At 35.5% G+C, this 14148-nt stretch overlaps 1 protein-coding gene across 1 annotated transcript in view; it reads right to left on the minus strand.

Annotated features, from left to right (window-relative positions):
• The window catches only part of CFAP47 (cilia and flagella associated protein 47), a 474307-nt gene that overhangs the window by 119642 nt on the left and 340517 nt on the right, over positions 1–14148 (minus strand). Inside the window, exon 52 of the mRNA XM_057717674.1 lies at positions 9008–9105. Coding sequence (XP_057573657.1) covers positions 9008–9105 — 98 coding nt within the window. The remainder of the gene's footprint in view (positions 1–9007; positions 9106–14148) is intronic.

Below are 14148 nucleotides of genomic sequence, written 5' to 3' on the forward strand. Positions count from 1 at the left end.
TAAGGACTCAGAAGAACTAAAGAACAAACAAACAGCAATGGACAACAAAATAACTGAAATTAAAAATACTCTAGATGGTATAAACAGCAGAATAACTGAGGCAGAAGAATGAATAAGTGAGTTGGAAAATACAATGGGGGAAATAACTGCCACAGAGCAGGAAAGAGAGAAAAGGATAAAAAGAATAGAAGACAGTCTCAGAGACCTTGGTGAAAACATTAAGCGCACCAACATTCGAATCATAGGCATCCAGGAGAAGAAGAAAAAAAGAAAGGGTCTGAGAAAATATTTGAAGAGGTTATAGTGGAAAACTTTGCTAACATGGGAAAGGAAATAATTAACCAAGTCCAAGAACCACAGAGAGTCCCATACAGAATAAACCCAAGGACAAATACACCAAGGCACATATTAATCAAACTAATGACAATTAAACACAAAGAAAAAATATTAAAAGCAGCAAGAGAAAAGCAACAAGTAACATATAAGGGAAAACCCATAAGGATAACAGCTGACCTTTCTACAGAAACTCTGCAGGTCAGAAGGGAATGGCAGGATATACTGAAAGTCCTGAAAGAGAAAAACCTACAGCCAAGAATACGCTACCCAGCAAGAATCTCATTCAGATTCGATGGAGAAATCAAAAGCTTTACAGACAAGCAGAAGTTAAGAGAATTCAGCACCACCAGACCAGCCTTACAACAATTGCTAAAGGAACTTCTCTAAGTAGGAAACACAAGAGAAGGAAAACACCTTCAAAAACAAACCCAAAACAATTAAGAAAATGGTAATTGAAACACACATGTCAATAATCACCTTAAATGTAAATAGATTAAATGCTCCAGCCAAAAGACACAGACTGGCTGAATGGATCCAAAAACAAGACCCTTCTATATGCTGCCTACAAGAAACCCACTTCAGACCAAGGGATACATATAGATAGACTGAAAGGAAAGGGATGGAAAAAGATATTCCATGCAAATGGAAGTCAAAAGAAAGCTGGAGTAGCAATACTCATATCAGACACATTAGACCTTAAAGTAAAGACTATTACAAGAGACAAGGAAGGACACTACATAATGATCAAGGGATCCATCCAAGAAGAACAAATAACAATTGTAAATATCTATGCCCCCAACATAGGAGCACCTCAATACATACAGAAAATGCTAACAGCCATAAAATGGCAAATCGATGGTAACACAATAATAGCAGGAGTCTTTAACACCCCACTTACATCAATGGACAGATGATCCAAACAGAAAATAAATAAGGACACAGAAGCTTTAAGAGACACATTAGACCATCTCAAATTAATTGATTTTTACAGGACAGTCCATTCCAAAACTACAGAATACACTTTCTTCTCAAGTGCACGCAGAACATTCTCCAGGATAGATCACATCTTGGGTCACAAATCAGACCTCAGTAAATTCAAGAAAATTGAAATCTTATCAAGCATTTGCTCTGACCACAACGCCATGAGACTAGACATCAATTACAGGAAAAAAACTGCAAAAAATACAAACACATGGAGGCTAAACAATACACTATTAAACACGCAAGAAATCAATAAAGAAATCAAACAGGAAATCCAAAAATATCTAGAAACAAATGACAATGAAAACACAACAACCCAAAACCTATGGGATGCAGCAAAGCAGTTCTAAGAGGGAAGTTTATAGCAATACAAGCCTACCTTAAAGAAACAAGAAAAATATCGAATAAACAACCTAACCTTACACCTAAAACAACTAGAGAAAGAAGAACAAAGAAACCCCAAAGTGAGCAGAAGGAAAGAAATCATAAAGATCAGAGCAGAAATAAATGAAAAAGAAAGGAAGGAAAAAATAGCAAAAATTAATAAAACTAAAAGCTGGTTTTTTGAGATGATAAACAAAATTGATAAACCAATAGCCAGACTCATCAGGAAAAAAAGGGAGAAGACGCAAATTAACATAATTAGAAATGAAAAAGGAGAAGTAACAACAGACACTACAGAAATACAAAAGATCATGAGAGACTACTACAAGCAACTATATGTCAATAAATGGGATAACCTGGAAGAAGTGGATACATTCTTAGAAAAGTTCAATCTTCCAAGACTGAACCAGGAAGAAATAGAAAATATGAACAGACCAATCACAAGTACTGAAATTGAGACTGTGATTAAAAATCTCCCAACACACAAAAGCCCAGGGCCAGGTGGATTCACAGGCGAATTCTATCAAACATTTAGAGAAGAGGTAACACCTATCCTTCTCAAACTCTTCCAAAATAGAGCAGAAGGAGGAACACTCCCAAACTCATTCTACGAGGCCATCATCACCCCGATACCAAAACCAGGCAAAGATGTCACAAAAAAAGAACATTACAGGCCAATATCACTGATGAATAGAGATGCAAAAATCCTCAACAAAATACTAGCTAACAGAATCCAACAGCACATGAAAAAGATGATACACCATGATCAAGTGGGGTTTATCCCTGGGATGCAAGGATTCTTCAATATATGCAAATGAATCAATATGATACATCATATCAACAAATTGAAGGGTGAAAACCATATGATAATCTCAATAGAGGCGGAAAAAGCTTTTGACAAAATTCAACATCCATTTATGATAAAAACTCTCCAGAAAATGGGCACAGAAGGAAACTACCTCAAAATAATAAAAGCCATATATGAGAAACCAAAAGCCAACATTGTTCTCAATGGGGAAAAACTGGAAGAATTCCCTCTAAGAAAAGGAACAAGACAAGAGTGTCCACTCTCACCATTATTATTCAACATAGTTTTGGAAGTTTTAGCCACAGCAATTAGAGGAGAAAATGAAATAAAAGGAATCCAAATTGGAAAAGAAGAAGTAAAATTGTCACTCTTTGCAGATGACATGACTCTATCAGAAAATTGCTAGCACTAATCGATGAATTTAGAAAAGTAGCAGGATACAAAATTTACGCGCAGAAATCTCTTGCATTCCTATACACCAAAAACGAAAGAGCAGAAAGAGAAATTAAGGAAACTCTCCCATTTACCATTGCAACAAAAAGAATAAAATACTTAAGAATAAACCTGCCTAAGGAGGCAAAAGACCTGTATGCAGAAAACTTGAAGACACTGATGAAAGAAATCAAAGATGACACAAACAGATGGAGGGACATATCATGTTCTTGGATTGGAAGAATCAACATTGTGAAAATGACTGTACTACCCAATGCAATTTACAGATTCAACGCAATTCCTATCAAATTACCAGTGTCATTTTTCATAGAACTAGAAAAAGAAATCTTACGATTTGTATGGAAACGCAAAAGACCCCGAATAGCCAAAGCAATCTTGAGAAGGAAAGACGGAGTTGGTGGAATTAAGCTTCGTGATGTCAAACTATACTACAAGGCTACAGTGATCAAGACAGTATGGTACTGGCACAAAAATAGAAAGGAAGATCAATGGAACAGAATAGAGAACCCAGAGGTAAACCCAAGCACATATGGGCACCTTATCTTTGACAAAGGAGGCAAGAATATACAATGGAGAAAAGACAGCCTCTTCAAGAAGTGGTGCTGCGAAAATTGGACAGCTACATGTAAAAGAATGAAAGTAGAACACTTCCTAACACCATACACAGAAATAAACTCAAAATGGATTAAAGACCTAAATGTAAGGCCAGACACTATAAAACTCCGAGAGGAAAACATAGGTAGAACACTCTATGACGTCCATCAAAGCAAGATCCTTTTTGACCCACCTCCTAGAATAAAGGAAATAAAATCAAGAATAAACAAATGGGACCTCATGAAACTTAAAAGCTTTTGCACAGAGAAAGAAAATATAAACAAGAGAAGAAGGCAACCCTCAGAATGGGAGAAAATACTTGCCAATGAAGCAACAGACAAAGGATTAATCTCCAAAATATACAAGCAGCTCATGAAGCTTAATACCAAAAACGCAAATAACCCAATCCACAAATGGGCAGAAGACCTAAATAGACATTTCTCCAAAGAAGACATACAGGTGGCCAACAAACACATGAAAAGATGCTCAACATCACTAATCATTAGAGAAATGCAAGTCAAAGCCACAGTGAGGTATCACCTCACACTGGTCAGAATGGCCATCATCAAAAAATCTAGAAACAACACATGTTGGAGAGGGTGTGGAGAAAAGGGAACTCTCCTGCACTGTTGGTGGGAATGTAAGTTGGTACAGCCACTATGGAAAACAATTTGGAGGTTCCTTAAAAAACTAAAAATAGAACTACCAAATGATCCAGTAATCCCACTACTGGGCATATACCCAAAGAAAACCATAATCCAAAAAGAAACATGTACCATAATGTTCACTGCAGCACAATTACAATAGCCAGGACATGGAAGCAACCTAAATGCCCATCAACAGATGAATGGATAAAGAAGATGTGGCATATATATACAATGGAATATAACTCAGCTATAAAAAGGAATGAGATGGAGCTATATGTAATGTGGTGGATAGACCTAGAGTCAATCATACAGCGTGAAGTAAGCCAGAAAGAGAAAAGCAAATATTCTATGCTAACTCACATATATGGAATCTAAAAAAAAAAAAAAAAAAAAAAAAGGTACTGTTGAACCCAGTGAGAAGACACGAATAAGGATGCAGATGCAGAGAATGGACTGGAGGATACGAGGTTTGGGGGTAAAAGGGGGTGAAGGGGAAGCTGGGACAAAGTGAGAGAGTAGCATAGACATGTATATACTACCAACTGTAAAATAGATAGCCAGTGGGAAGTTGCTGTATAACAAAGGGAGATCAACTCAATGATGGATGATGCCTTAGAAGGATGGGACAGGGTGGGTGGGGGGTGGGGGAGTCAAGGGAGGGAGGGAATATGGGGATATGTGTATAAATACAGCTGATTCCTTTTGGTGTACCTCAAAAACTGGTACAAGAGTGTAAAGCAATTATTTTCCAATTAAAAAAAAAAAAAAAGCCTGAGTCAATGGCAACTCAATATGCACTACCAGGAAGTATTTTTCACCATGTGCTCTCCTAGAAGATAATCATAAGTTTGTTATAAAAGGATTATTTCTGAGGTCCAAAAATACAATAATATTAAATTAAATAAGGCATATTATTGAGGAAGTCTTTAATTTTATTCAACTTGAAAACATTACCAAGTCAATAAATAAATTGTACCAAAGGGGATTTTGAAGTGCACCATGTAATTCAGAGGAAGTGATAACTAAAACCTGTCCCAGTAATTTTCCTTAATTGAAAACTCAGTGCCAGCAGTTCACAACTCAGAGGAGCCAGGTAGATAGCCATACACTACAAACACCTGTGTCATTCTTCTGCTACTGCCATCTGCATGTCATTGTGTCTATGGAAGTCATGTCTCACATCCCCCCTCACCATCTCCAGTCCTTCACCATCCAATCTGAGGCATACAGATGGTAGAGGTGCAATCAAAGTGGGTACTAATGCCAGACTGGGAGTGATATGGGCTGAGGATGCATTGATAGGCACCGAGGAGCTGTAAAAAAGCCAGAAACTCCTGCAGAGTCTATACGTTTGGTTACGTGTATTCAGACATTTCTCACAACACTGAAGGGGGAAAACGTATAAAAAGCAGTGACAAATAGAAATATGTTTAATTACAGGGACAAATCTCTAGGAAGTACGCTCCTGCTTAGCCTGTTTAATATAGGCTTTCTCTCTCTCAAGATATAGATATAATGATATACACCTACCTACCATATATATATATATAAATGGTTGGCAACTCATACATGTTATTATATTTGATACCAAGTGGATTAATTGTGTTTTTAAGTCTGCTCCCCTCTTACTAACTTGTGGAGAGATTTCTGGGCCTCACCATTAACAATATAATAAATTTAATTGAAGGTTGATTATAGAATGAAAAAATAAGTAAAGAAAGGGTCGTGCAATTGTCACTGACAACAGAACAAATATTAGGAAGGCTATGACTGATCTAAAATTTAAAGACTATAAGGTTTTGTTCACAAACTTAAGATTTGTTTTCAGCTCATTGCCATATATTGAAATTATTGATTGTAGATGACTCATCATTCTCCCACACCCAAACTACATGACACACAAGAGATTGTGTCCAAAGAAAATGGAATAGCAGCTATTACACATTAAGATTTCCAAGAGAGTGGTGATCATTTTGTAATGTATAAAAATATCAAATCCCTGTGTTGTACACTAAACAGACGAATTCATAGAAAAAGAGCAGATTTGTGTTTATGAGACTCAGGGGGTGGAGGGAGGGGCAAATGGATGAAGGTGGTCAAAAGGTACAAACTTCCAGTTGTGAGATAAATAAGTACTAGGGATGTAATGTACTACCTGACAAAGATAATTAACACTACTGTATGTTATATATAAAAGTTGTTAAGAGATTAAATCCTAAGAGTTCTCATCACAAGGAAAAAAATTTTATTTGTATAAGATGATGAATCTTCACTAAACTTTCATGATATATGCAAGTCAAACCATTATGCAGTACACCTTAAGCTTACATGGTGTGCTATATGTCAATTATATCTCAATAAAACTGGAAGAAAAAAGATTCAAAGAGAAATCCTAAATACTTTACACAAAAGAGAATGGACTACTAACAACCAATTGTCGTCTATTATAAATATAACCTGATTTTTGGAAACTGCTGTAAGAAGTAACCAAATTTATGTGGCTCGAGGATGTAAGTATTTCTTACAAAAACCCTATTTAAAACAGATTCTAACCATTCATTCATCTCTAGGGTAGGTGTGGAAATTGAGTTAAATGTAACAAAAGCTGAGATGCAAATGGAAAATCAGAGAAGGCTTAGTGTCTTGAAAGCTTCACTGCCACATCTGATGATCTAAGGGTTAAGTAAAGTATCTCAAAAGTTTAGCAAACACAGCAAATGCAGTCAAAAATATTAGGAAACAATATATAGGTACGGACAGGCATTTTAGTGTATTTCTGAAAGTATTCAGAAAGCTTGCTTTTCAAGAAGTGCACAAAGGTTTATTTGATGGGATTATTTAAAAGAACCCATACCATCTCCACCGACTAAATCTTCATGTCTGAAAGTTGTGGAGCTAACAAGTTTTTAGCTTAGGTAATTACTATTAGAAAGGTGGGAAAACTTAGTAACTTAGCAACACCACTGTCCTTGGTAGCCTATTTGGGCAGAGTTACTTGAAAATGACTCCCTTTCTCCATCAACTTCAGTTGAAAGTCAACATTTAATTAGTACAGCAAAGCTGCCTATATTCGCAAAGAGAGCAATCTAGCATTTGATGGTGCTAAGTTTTGCTACTTATTAGTAAGGAAGCCAAGTTTTGAGGTGCCACCTCATGGTCCCAATTTCTCCTGGACCCATTTAAAAATTGTATTCTCCTGTGCCTGTTAAAGAGCTAACTACTGTATGCAAGCAAAATTTGCCACCTCAGAATGTCTCTTTGGCATGTGGATTATTTCAAACTGAAACCAATCAAAGCCAAAAAGACCCAGGAAGAAACTCTGACCTTCCCCCTAACTGCCTAAAAGAATGTAGAGAGAGGACCTATTCTGGGAAGGGATCTATCACCACAGACGAGTGTGAACCAGATGTGTGGAAGGGAGAAATCTAGCAAAGTCTGTTAAAATTTCTTTCTGTATCCCATTGTCTCTGCATGGCTCAGCAAACACTTGTTTATCAAACATTTGCTTTTCTATCTTCATGTGAATGTTCCTCCTCTGAGAAGCCCCAAAACACTGCCCCTAACATCCTCTTTTGTCTATAGCTAAAGATGGTATTTAAGGTGACAGTTTTCGCCACTTGGTGAGTTACTCAGTTTTTCTGGGTCTCTCCCATGTACACGTTATCAAACTTTTGTGTGCTTTTCTCCTGTTAATCTGTCTCATATGTCAATTTACTTTTTAGACCAGCCAGAAGAATGCAGAAAGGTGGAAGAAAATATTTTCCTCCCCAACACTGTTAATCCAGTAATCATTTTGCATAGCAAGTGGTCTCACAATTAAAGTTATGTCATTTAAAAATAATCTTTAAGAAAGATTTTATTCTTCAGTCATATCAGGGAAATAGGACATTTTAACTGAGTGAAATAATCCTATCATTATCACATTAAATAATTTTCTAGGTAGAAGAGAAAGCTTTTGCAAGTGGCACTTGAGCACATTTCAATAGTTTAACCATCCATTTTGTATGCCTCAATGGAGATTTACCCAGAGATTAGGTGAGCAAATAACTAATTTATAGACAAAGTATTTTAAGTTTTTTCTTATTTTCTATGTTGGATCAAAAGTTGAAGATTCTAAATAATCATTCAATGAAGAAATTCATCTGCATTTTTAAAAATGAAAATAACCATTATTCATCAAGTTTAAATAGTTGATTTAAACAAATGAGCACTAACAATTGAAAAATTAATTAAATCAAATTAAAACACGATTAACAACAATTAATATTGTCCTCATATTTTATTTAAATCAAGACTCTTAATATTTGACTTTATCAAATAATTCTAGACATGGATTTAGTAATACTTCAACAATTCACATAAGACAATCCTATTCTTTGTCACTATTATTTAAAACCCCAAATCTATGCCAGTTCCTAGAAATATATTTCAGTGTGAAACTCCTGCCGTAGAAACCAGGAGGAATCAATACTGAAAGAGTCTAGAGAGCACAATCCTGCTTTTATCAGATGTGTGAGGAAAGCATGTAGGCTAAGGTTAAGTTTGCTCTAGTAACTCTTGAGACATGCAGGTAAAATGCTTATCAGGGCAGCCACTATGATACCATAGAACTAAAAGATGTTTTCTATAAGCATTTAAGGTGCATAATACGGGATTTAAAATAAAATCACTATAATTTGAATAATTTATCCCAATACACTCATTTAATATGGATATTTTTTAGGAATAGCAATTTAGGTGTACAAGAAAAGCTCCTACTATTTGCGAAAAAGAAGGAGTCTATGAACAGTTAATGGGCTCTTACCAGAGCAATACATTTCACGTCAATAGTTTTTAAGGGTGGTCCAGGAGCACTATGGATCTCAAGATAATACCAGACTCGTAAATTGCTAATAGCATCATCTGAAAAAGGAAAAAACATAGCACATCTTAATTTAGGTTTCAGAATACCATATTTAACATAAAAATTTGAGAAAACATGAATACATATCATTTTCAAACACTTTCTGATGGACATATTTGTCAAGAGAGCTGAGAGGAAGGTGAAAAGCTGATTTCATCACAGTTCGTGAGCAGTAAGAGAAGCCCCAACATGCATGGGCTATGAAAGCTCCCTGCCTCATGCCTGCCCCTGTAACTCACTAAGTTCCCCACAAAATAAGAATGTTTTACTTTAAGGATTAATATTTCAAAAGAAATAACTAAGCTTCCCCCCCTCCGCTCCAATTTCCAAAGTACAAGGGTGAGTCAAAAATTATCAGCACTCCAGTTATATTAAAACTTCTATAAATTTTACAGCCAGAGTGCAGATAATTTTTGACTCACTCTCGTGTTCACATATTATATGTAGAAATATCTAAATATGGTATTACACAATACGAGAGTACATTTCCAGTACCATAAAAATCTAGCCTAAGGAAAAAATCAGGGATAGTTCATGAAATTTCTAGTTTCTTGGGAGTATAAAAGAGGACCCTAGCAATTTAGCCCCCGAAAAGCTGAAATGGGGTACGGACTGTTAAAAAATAAAAAGGAGGAAAAAAAGTAGAAAGAAGGAGGGGAGGGGAGGGGGAAAGGGGAAGAGAAAAAGAAGACGAAACAGAAGAAGAAAGAAATAGCAGGCCCAATATGAGCCACTTGCCTTTGGGACAGTAAACCAAGACTTAATTGCAGTTTCAACCTCTCCCAGGAATGGACTTTCTGCAATTTCCTGGTCAGCACTAGTGAGGTAAACTTGCCTGAAACAATCCTTTTTTTTCTTTTGCTAATAACTTTCTTGTCCATCCCCTGCCCCCTCCAACTCATGTTTCTATAAAACCTAGGAGCAGCTTTCTATTTGCTAGATGGGATGCGGCCTGATTAATGAATCCATGAATCAAGCCAATTAGATCTTCAAATTTACTGAGCTGCATTTTTTTTTAACAGGTGAGAAAGTAATATTTACATCTGGGTTTTAAAAAAACAGGCCTTTCTGCTGCTGGTGACATCCAAAATCATACTCCCAAATCCTGAAACCAGAACCCTGGTCCACCCCAAGAGCCCTGTGTACTAGCATCAAACCCAGGTTCTATTTGTTTTCATCTGTTCAGCTTCTCACTTTGATATTCCTTATTCTTTATTCTCCAGTGCTGAGCTAGATTACAGTTTGAGATATCCTCCAGTTTCAGTTAATTGTTTGCATATCATATCAGTATTATGAAGTTTTAAAGATTCCAAGAACTGCAATGTTTGATTAATTTACTTAGGTAAATCACTAAGCCTCTCTGGGTCTCAATTTCCTTATCTATGAAATAAGTGGCCCAGACTAGTGGAGTTCTCAGTCTCTCTATTCTGAAAAAGTGTTTCGTTTTGCACTGCATTGCATTGTATTATACTGAATGTATTGAATTACATTGAATATACTGAATTGTATTGCATGGCTCAAATAATTGGCTTGGTATGTCCAAAATCTGCAGGTTAGTCCAGCAGGCTGGAGAGCCAGGGAAGATTTGGAGTTCAAGTCTGAAGGCAGTCTACTGGTAGAATTCCTTTTTGCTCTGGTGAGGTCAGTCTTTGTTCTATTAAGACCTTCAACTGGTAAGACCCACCCACATTATAGAGGGCAATCGTTTTTGAAAGTCTTAAAGATTTAAATGTAATTCTCATTGAAAATCACCTTTACAGAAACATCCAGAATGATGTTTAACCTAATATCTGGGCACCATGACCCAGCCAAGTTGACACATAAAATTAACTATCATGGGGAAAGAACACCTACTGTTTGTAATTGCTGTGACTATCACAAAGGTAGTATTGTGATGAAGCTAGTTTAATTCCTACAGAGCTAAAAACATACAATGAATATGAATTTATTGGTGAGAGTGGGACTACTGACAATTTATTAATGAGATGAACAAGAAAAATAATAATTATTAAACATTGTTTAACTACAGGCTTTAAACATATTAAAACTTTTTTCTAATTATAAAATTAGTAACATTCACTATAGCAATTTAAGAAATTACTGAAAATTTTTAAAAAATAAAAATTATTCATCATCTCATGACCAAGAGTACTTATTTTTTGTATAAAATTTCAAGTTTAATATATCAATAAAGACATAGATATATAGACATATATGTATATAAATACACTGGGATATACACATTACATATAACTGATAGATCAATATACACGTGTGCGTTTATACATACACATTTCTATCATTCACAGAATATTCACTATTAAATTTAAGTTCATTAGTAGTCATTAGGGAAAAGGAAATTAAAACCACAATGAGATACCACACCTGTTAGAACGGCCATGATCAAAGAGGCAAGAGATAACAAATCCTGTCGTGGATGTGGAGAAAAGGGAACACTTGTGCACTGTTAGTGGGATTGTAAATTGGTATAGCCACTATGCAAAACAGTATGGAGGACCCCCATAAAATTAAAAATATTGGGTTGGCCAAAAAGTTCATTCAGGTTTTCTATAACATGTTACGGAAAAACCTGAACAAACTTTTTGGCCAGCCCAAAGGGAATTACCATATGATCCAGCAATCTCACTTCTGGGAATATATCCAAAGAAAATGAAAACACTAACTCGAAAAGATATCTGTACCTTCATGTTCATAGCAGCATTATTCACAATAGCCAAGACATGGGAACAACCTGTTATCAATGAATGAATGGATAAAGAAGTTGTAGTATATATATTCAATGGAATCTTATTCAGCCATAAAAAATAAGGAAATCCTACCATTTGTGACAACATGGATGGACTATGAAGGCATTATGCTAAGTGAAATAAGTCAGGTAGTGAAGAAAAAATACTGTATGATCTCACTTATATGTTTAATCTAAAATAAACAAACAAAACAATAACAAAAACCCAAACTCATAGAAAAAGAGAGCAGATTTGTGGTTACCAGAGGCAGAGGGTGGGAGTAGGGGGAAATGTAGGGTGGTGGTCAAAAGGCATAAACCTGCAGTTATAAGATAAGTAAGTACTGGGGATGTAATGTACAGCATGAGGACTATAGCTAACACTGCTGTATGATACATAGAAAAGTTAAGAGAGTAAATTCTAAGAGTTCTCTTCATAAGGAGAAAATTGTTTTTCGTTTCTTTCTTTTCTTTTTATTATATCGATATGAGAAGGTGGATGTTAGTCAAACCTATTGTGGTAATCATTTCACAATACGTGTAAATCAAACCATCAAGCTGTACGCCTTAAACTTATACAGTGATGTGTGACAATTATTTTTCAATAAAATGGAAAAAAATTTATGTGTAGGTAATACCTATTCAAAAACATTTTCAATCAAATTTTAAAATTAAAACAATTAAGTTTCAATTATTCAACATAATAAATCATATAAAAACATACTTATATGAAAATATTTGTGCATATCTTTGATAATTTTATTTAAACAAATCTAAGCTGCATGATGACAGGTTGCCAGATAGATTAAGAGCTAGGAAAAATGCATCTACCAGGTATCCCCAGTTCTTCAGACAGGCCTTCCCATATTCCTACTCAAGCAGAATTAACCATTCCATTCCCTGTAATAACTTTGGTCTTTTTCTTACTGATTGCTCGGCAGTACATTTCTTTTCAATTAGGGAAGGTTCAGTTACAGAAAACGAGTAAGTTCTGGAGATCTAATGTACAGCAAGGTAATTATAGTTAACAAGGCAGTAGTGTATACTTGAAATTTGCTTAGAAGGTAGATCGTGTGTGTGTGTGTGTGTGTACAGGCTTGTTAATTGTGACACATGTACCACTTTGGTGGGGGATGTTTGGGGGAAACAATCCACGTGTGAGGGCAGGATGTATATGGGGCAACTCTGAACCTTCCTCTCAGTTTTTCTGTGGAACTAAAACTGCTCTAAAAATTAAATATTTTAAAATATGCCATTGCGATTGTGATAGGCTATTATATTGAAAATAGATCACTTTGGACAGTACGGACATTTTAACAATATTCAGTTAGAAGGGAGACTGTGTGATCACCTTCTTCCACAAAAAAGTGGTGACTGTGAGATGATAAACATGTTAATTAGGTTGACTGTGGTGATTATTTCACAATGTATACGTATAATCAAGTTGTCCACCTTAAATATGTACAATTTTTAATAGTCAGTTGTACTTCAGTAAAGCTGGGACAAAAAAGAAATGAAAACAATTAAATAAGAATTTATTAACCTCCCAAATAGGGAAATATGAAAAATAATGGTAACACCCAGTTTGGGTGTCAGGTTGAAAGAGACAATCTTATACATTATAATAGAAATATGAATTAATAAAAGTTTGAAGAGTGCTTTAATAACATGTTTAAAATGTTTAAGAGTTGTTTTTCCCCTTTGAGCCAATGATTTCATTCTAAGAAATTTGTTGGAATAAAATAATCGACGATATGCACACAAATATTTTAATATAAGAATGTTTCTTATATGATTTATTATGTTTAATAATTGAAACAATTTTTAACATTTTTAGCAGCCCACACCGTCACAAGTAAATGTAATTTCCTAACATGACTCTCCCAACCTCTCCTGCAAAGAACTCTTTAATCAGTAGACTTTGATAAGCACTTTCCCCTAGCTCCTGTGCCTTCCCCTTGTGCATCCCTTAGATAAGACCACCAAGATACAAACAAGATACACACAAACATTATTTTTTGGAATCAACTCTCACTTCCTATCTTCTCTCTCAAGGGAGTCATCTAATGCTAGTCTCTGAAATTTTTTCCACCTTTAGTGGTATTTCTCTATTCACACCACCACCCTAAAAGACATTGTTCTCTTTACTTCAAACCCAGTTAGCTGTTGCAGTGGCTTAGCTGGCCCCAACTGCTCTTCCCTTTCCAAACTATTTTGAATCGTGCCTAAATAACACTCTTAATCCATGTATTCTGTGATGGTACATTTTATGTGTCAACTTGGCTGGTGTCCAGTT

The sequence above is a fragment of the Hippopotamus amphibius genome, chromosome X, assembly GCF_030028045.1.
Source record: "Hippopotamus amphibius kiboko isolate mHipAmp2 chromosome X, mHipAmp2.hap2, whole genome shotgun sequence".
NCBI classification, from domain to species: Eukaryota; Metazoa; Chordata; class Mammalia; order Artiodactyla; family Hippopotamidae; genus Hippopotamus; species Hippopotamus amphibius.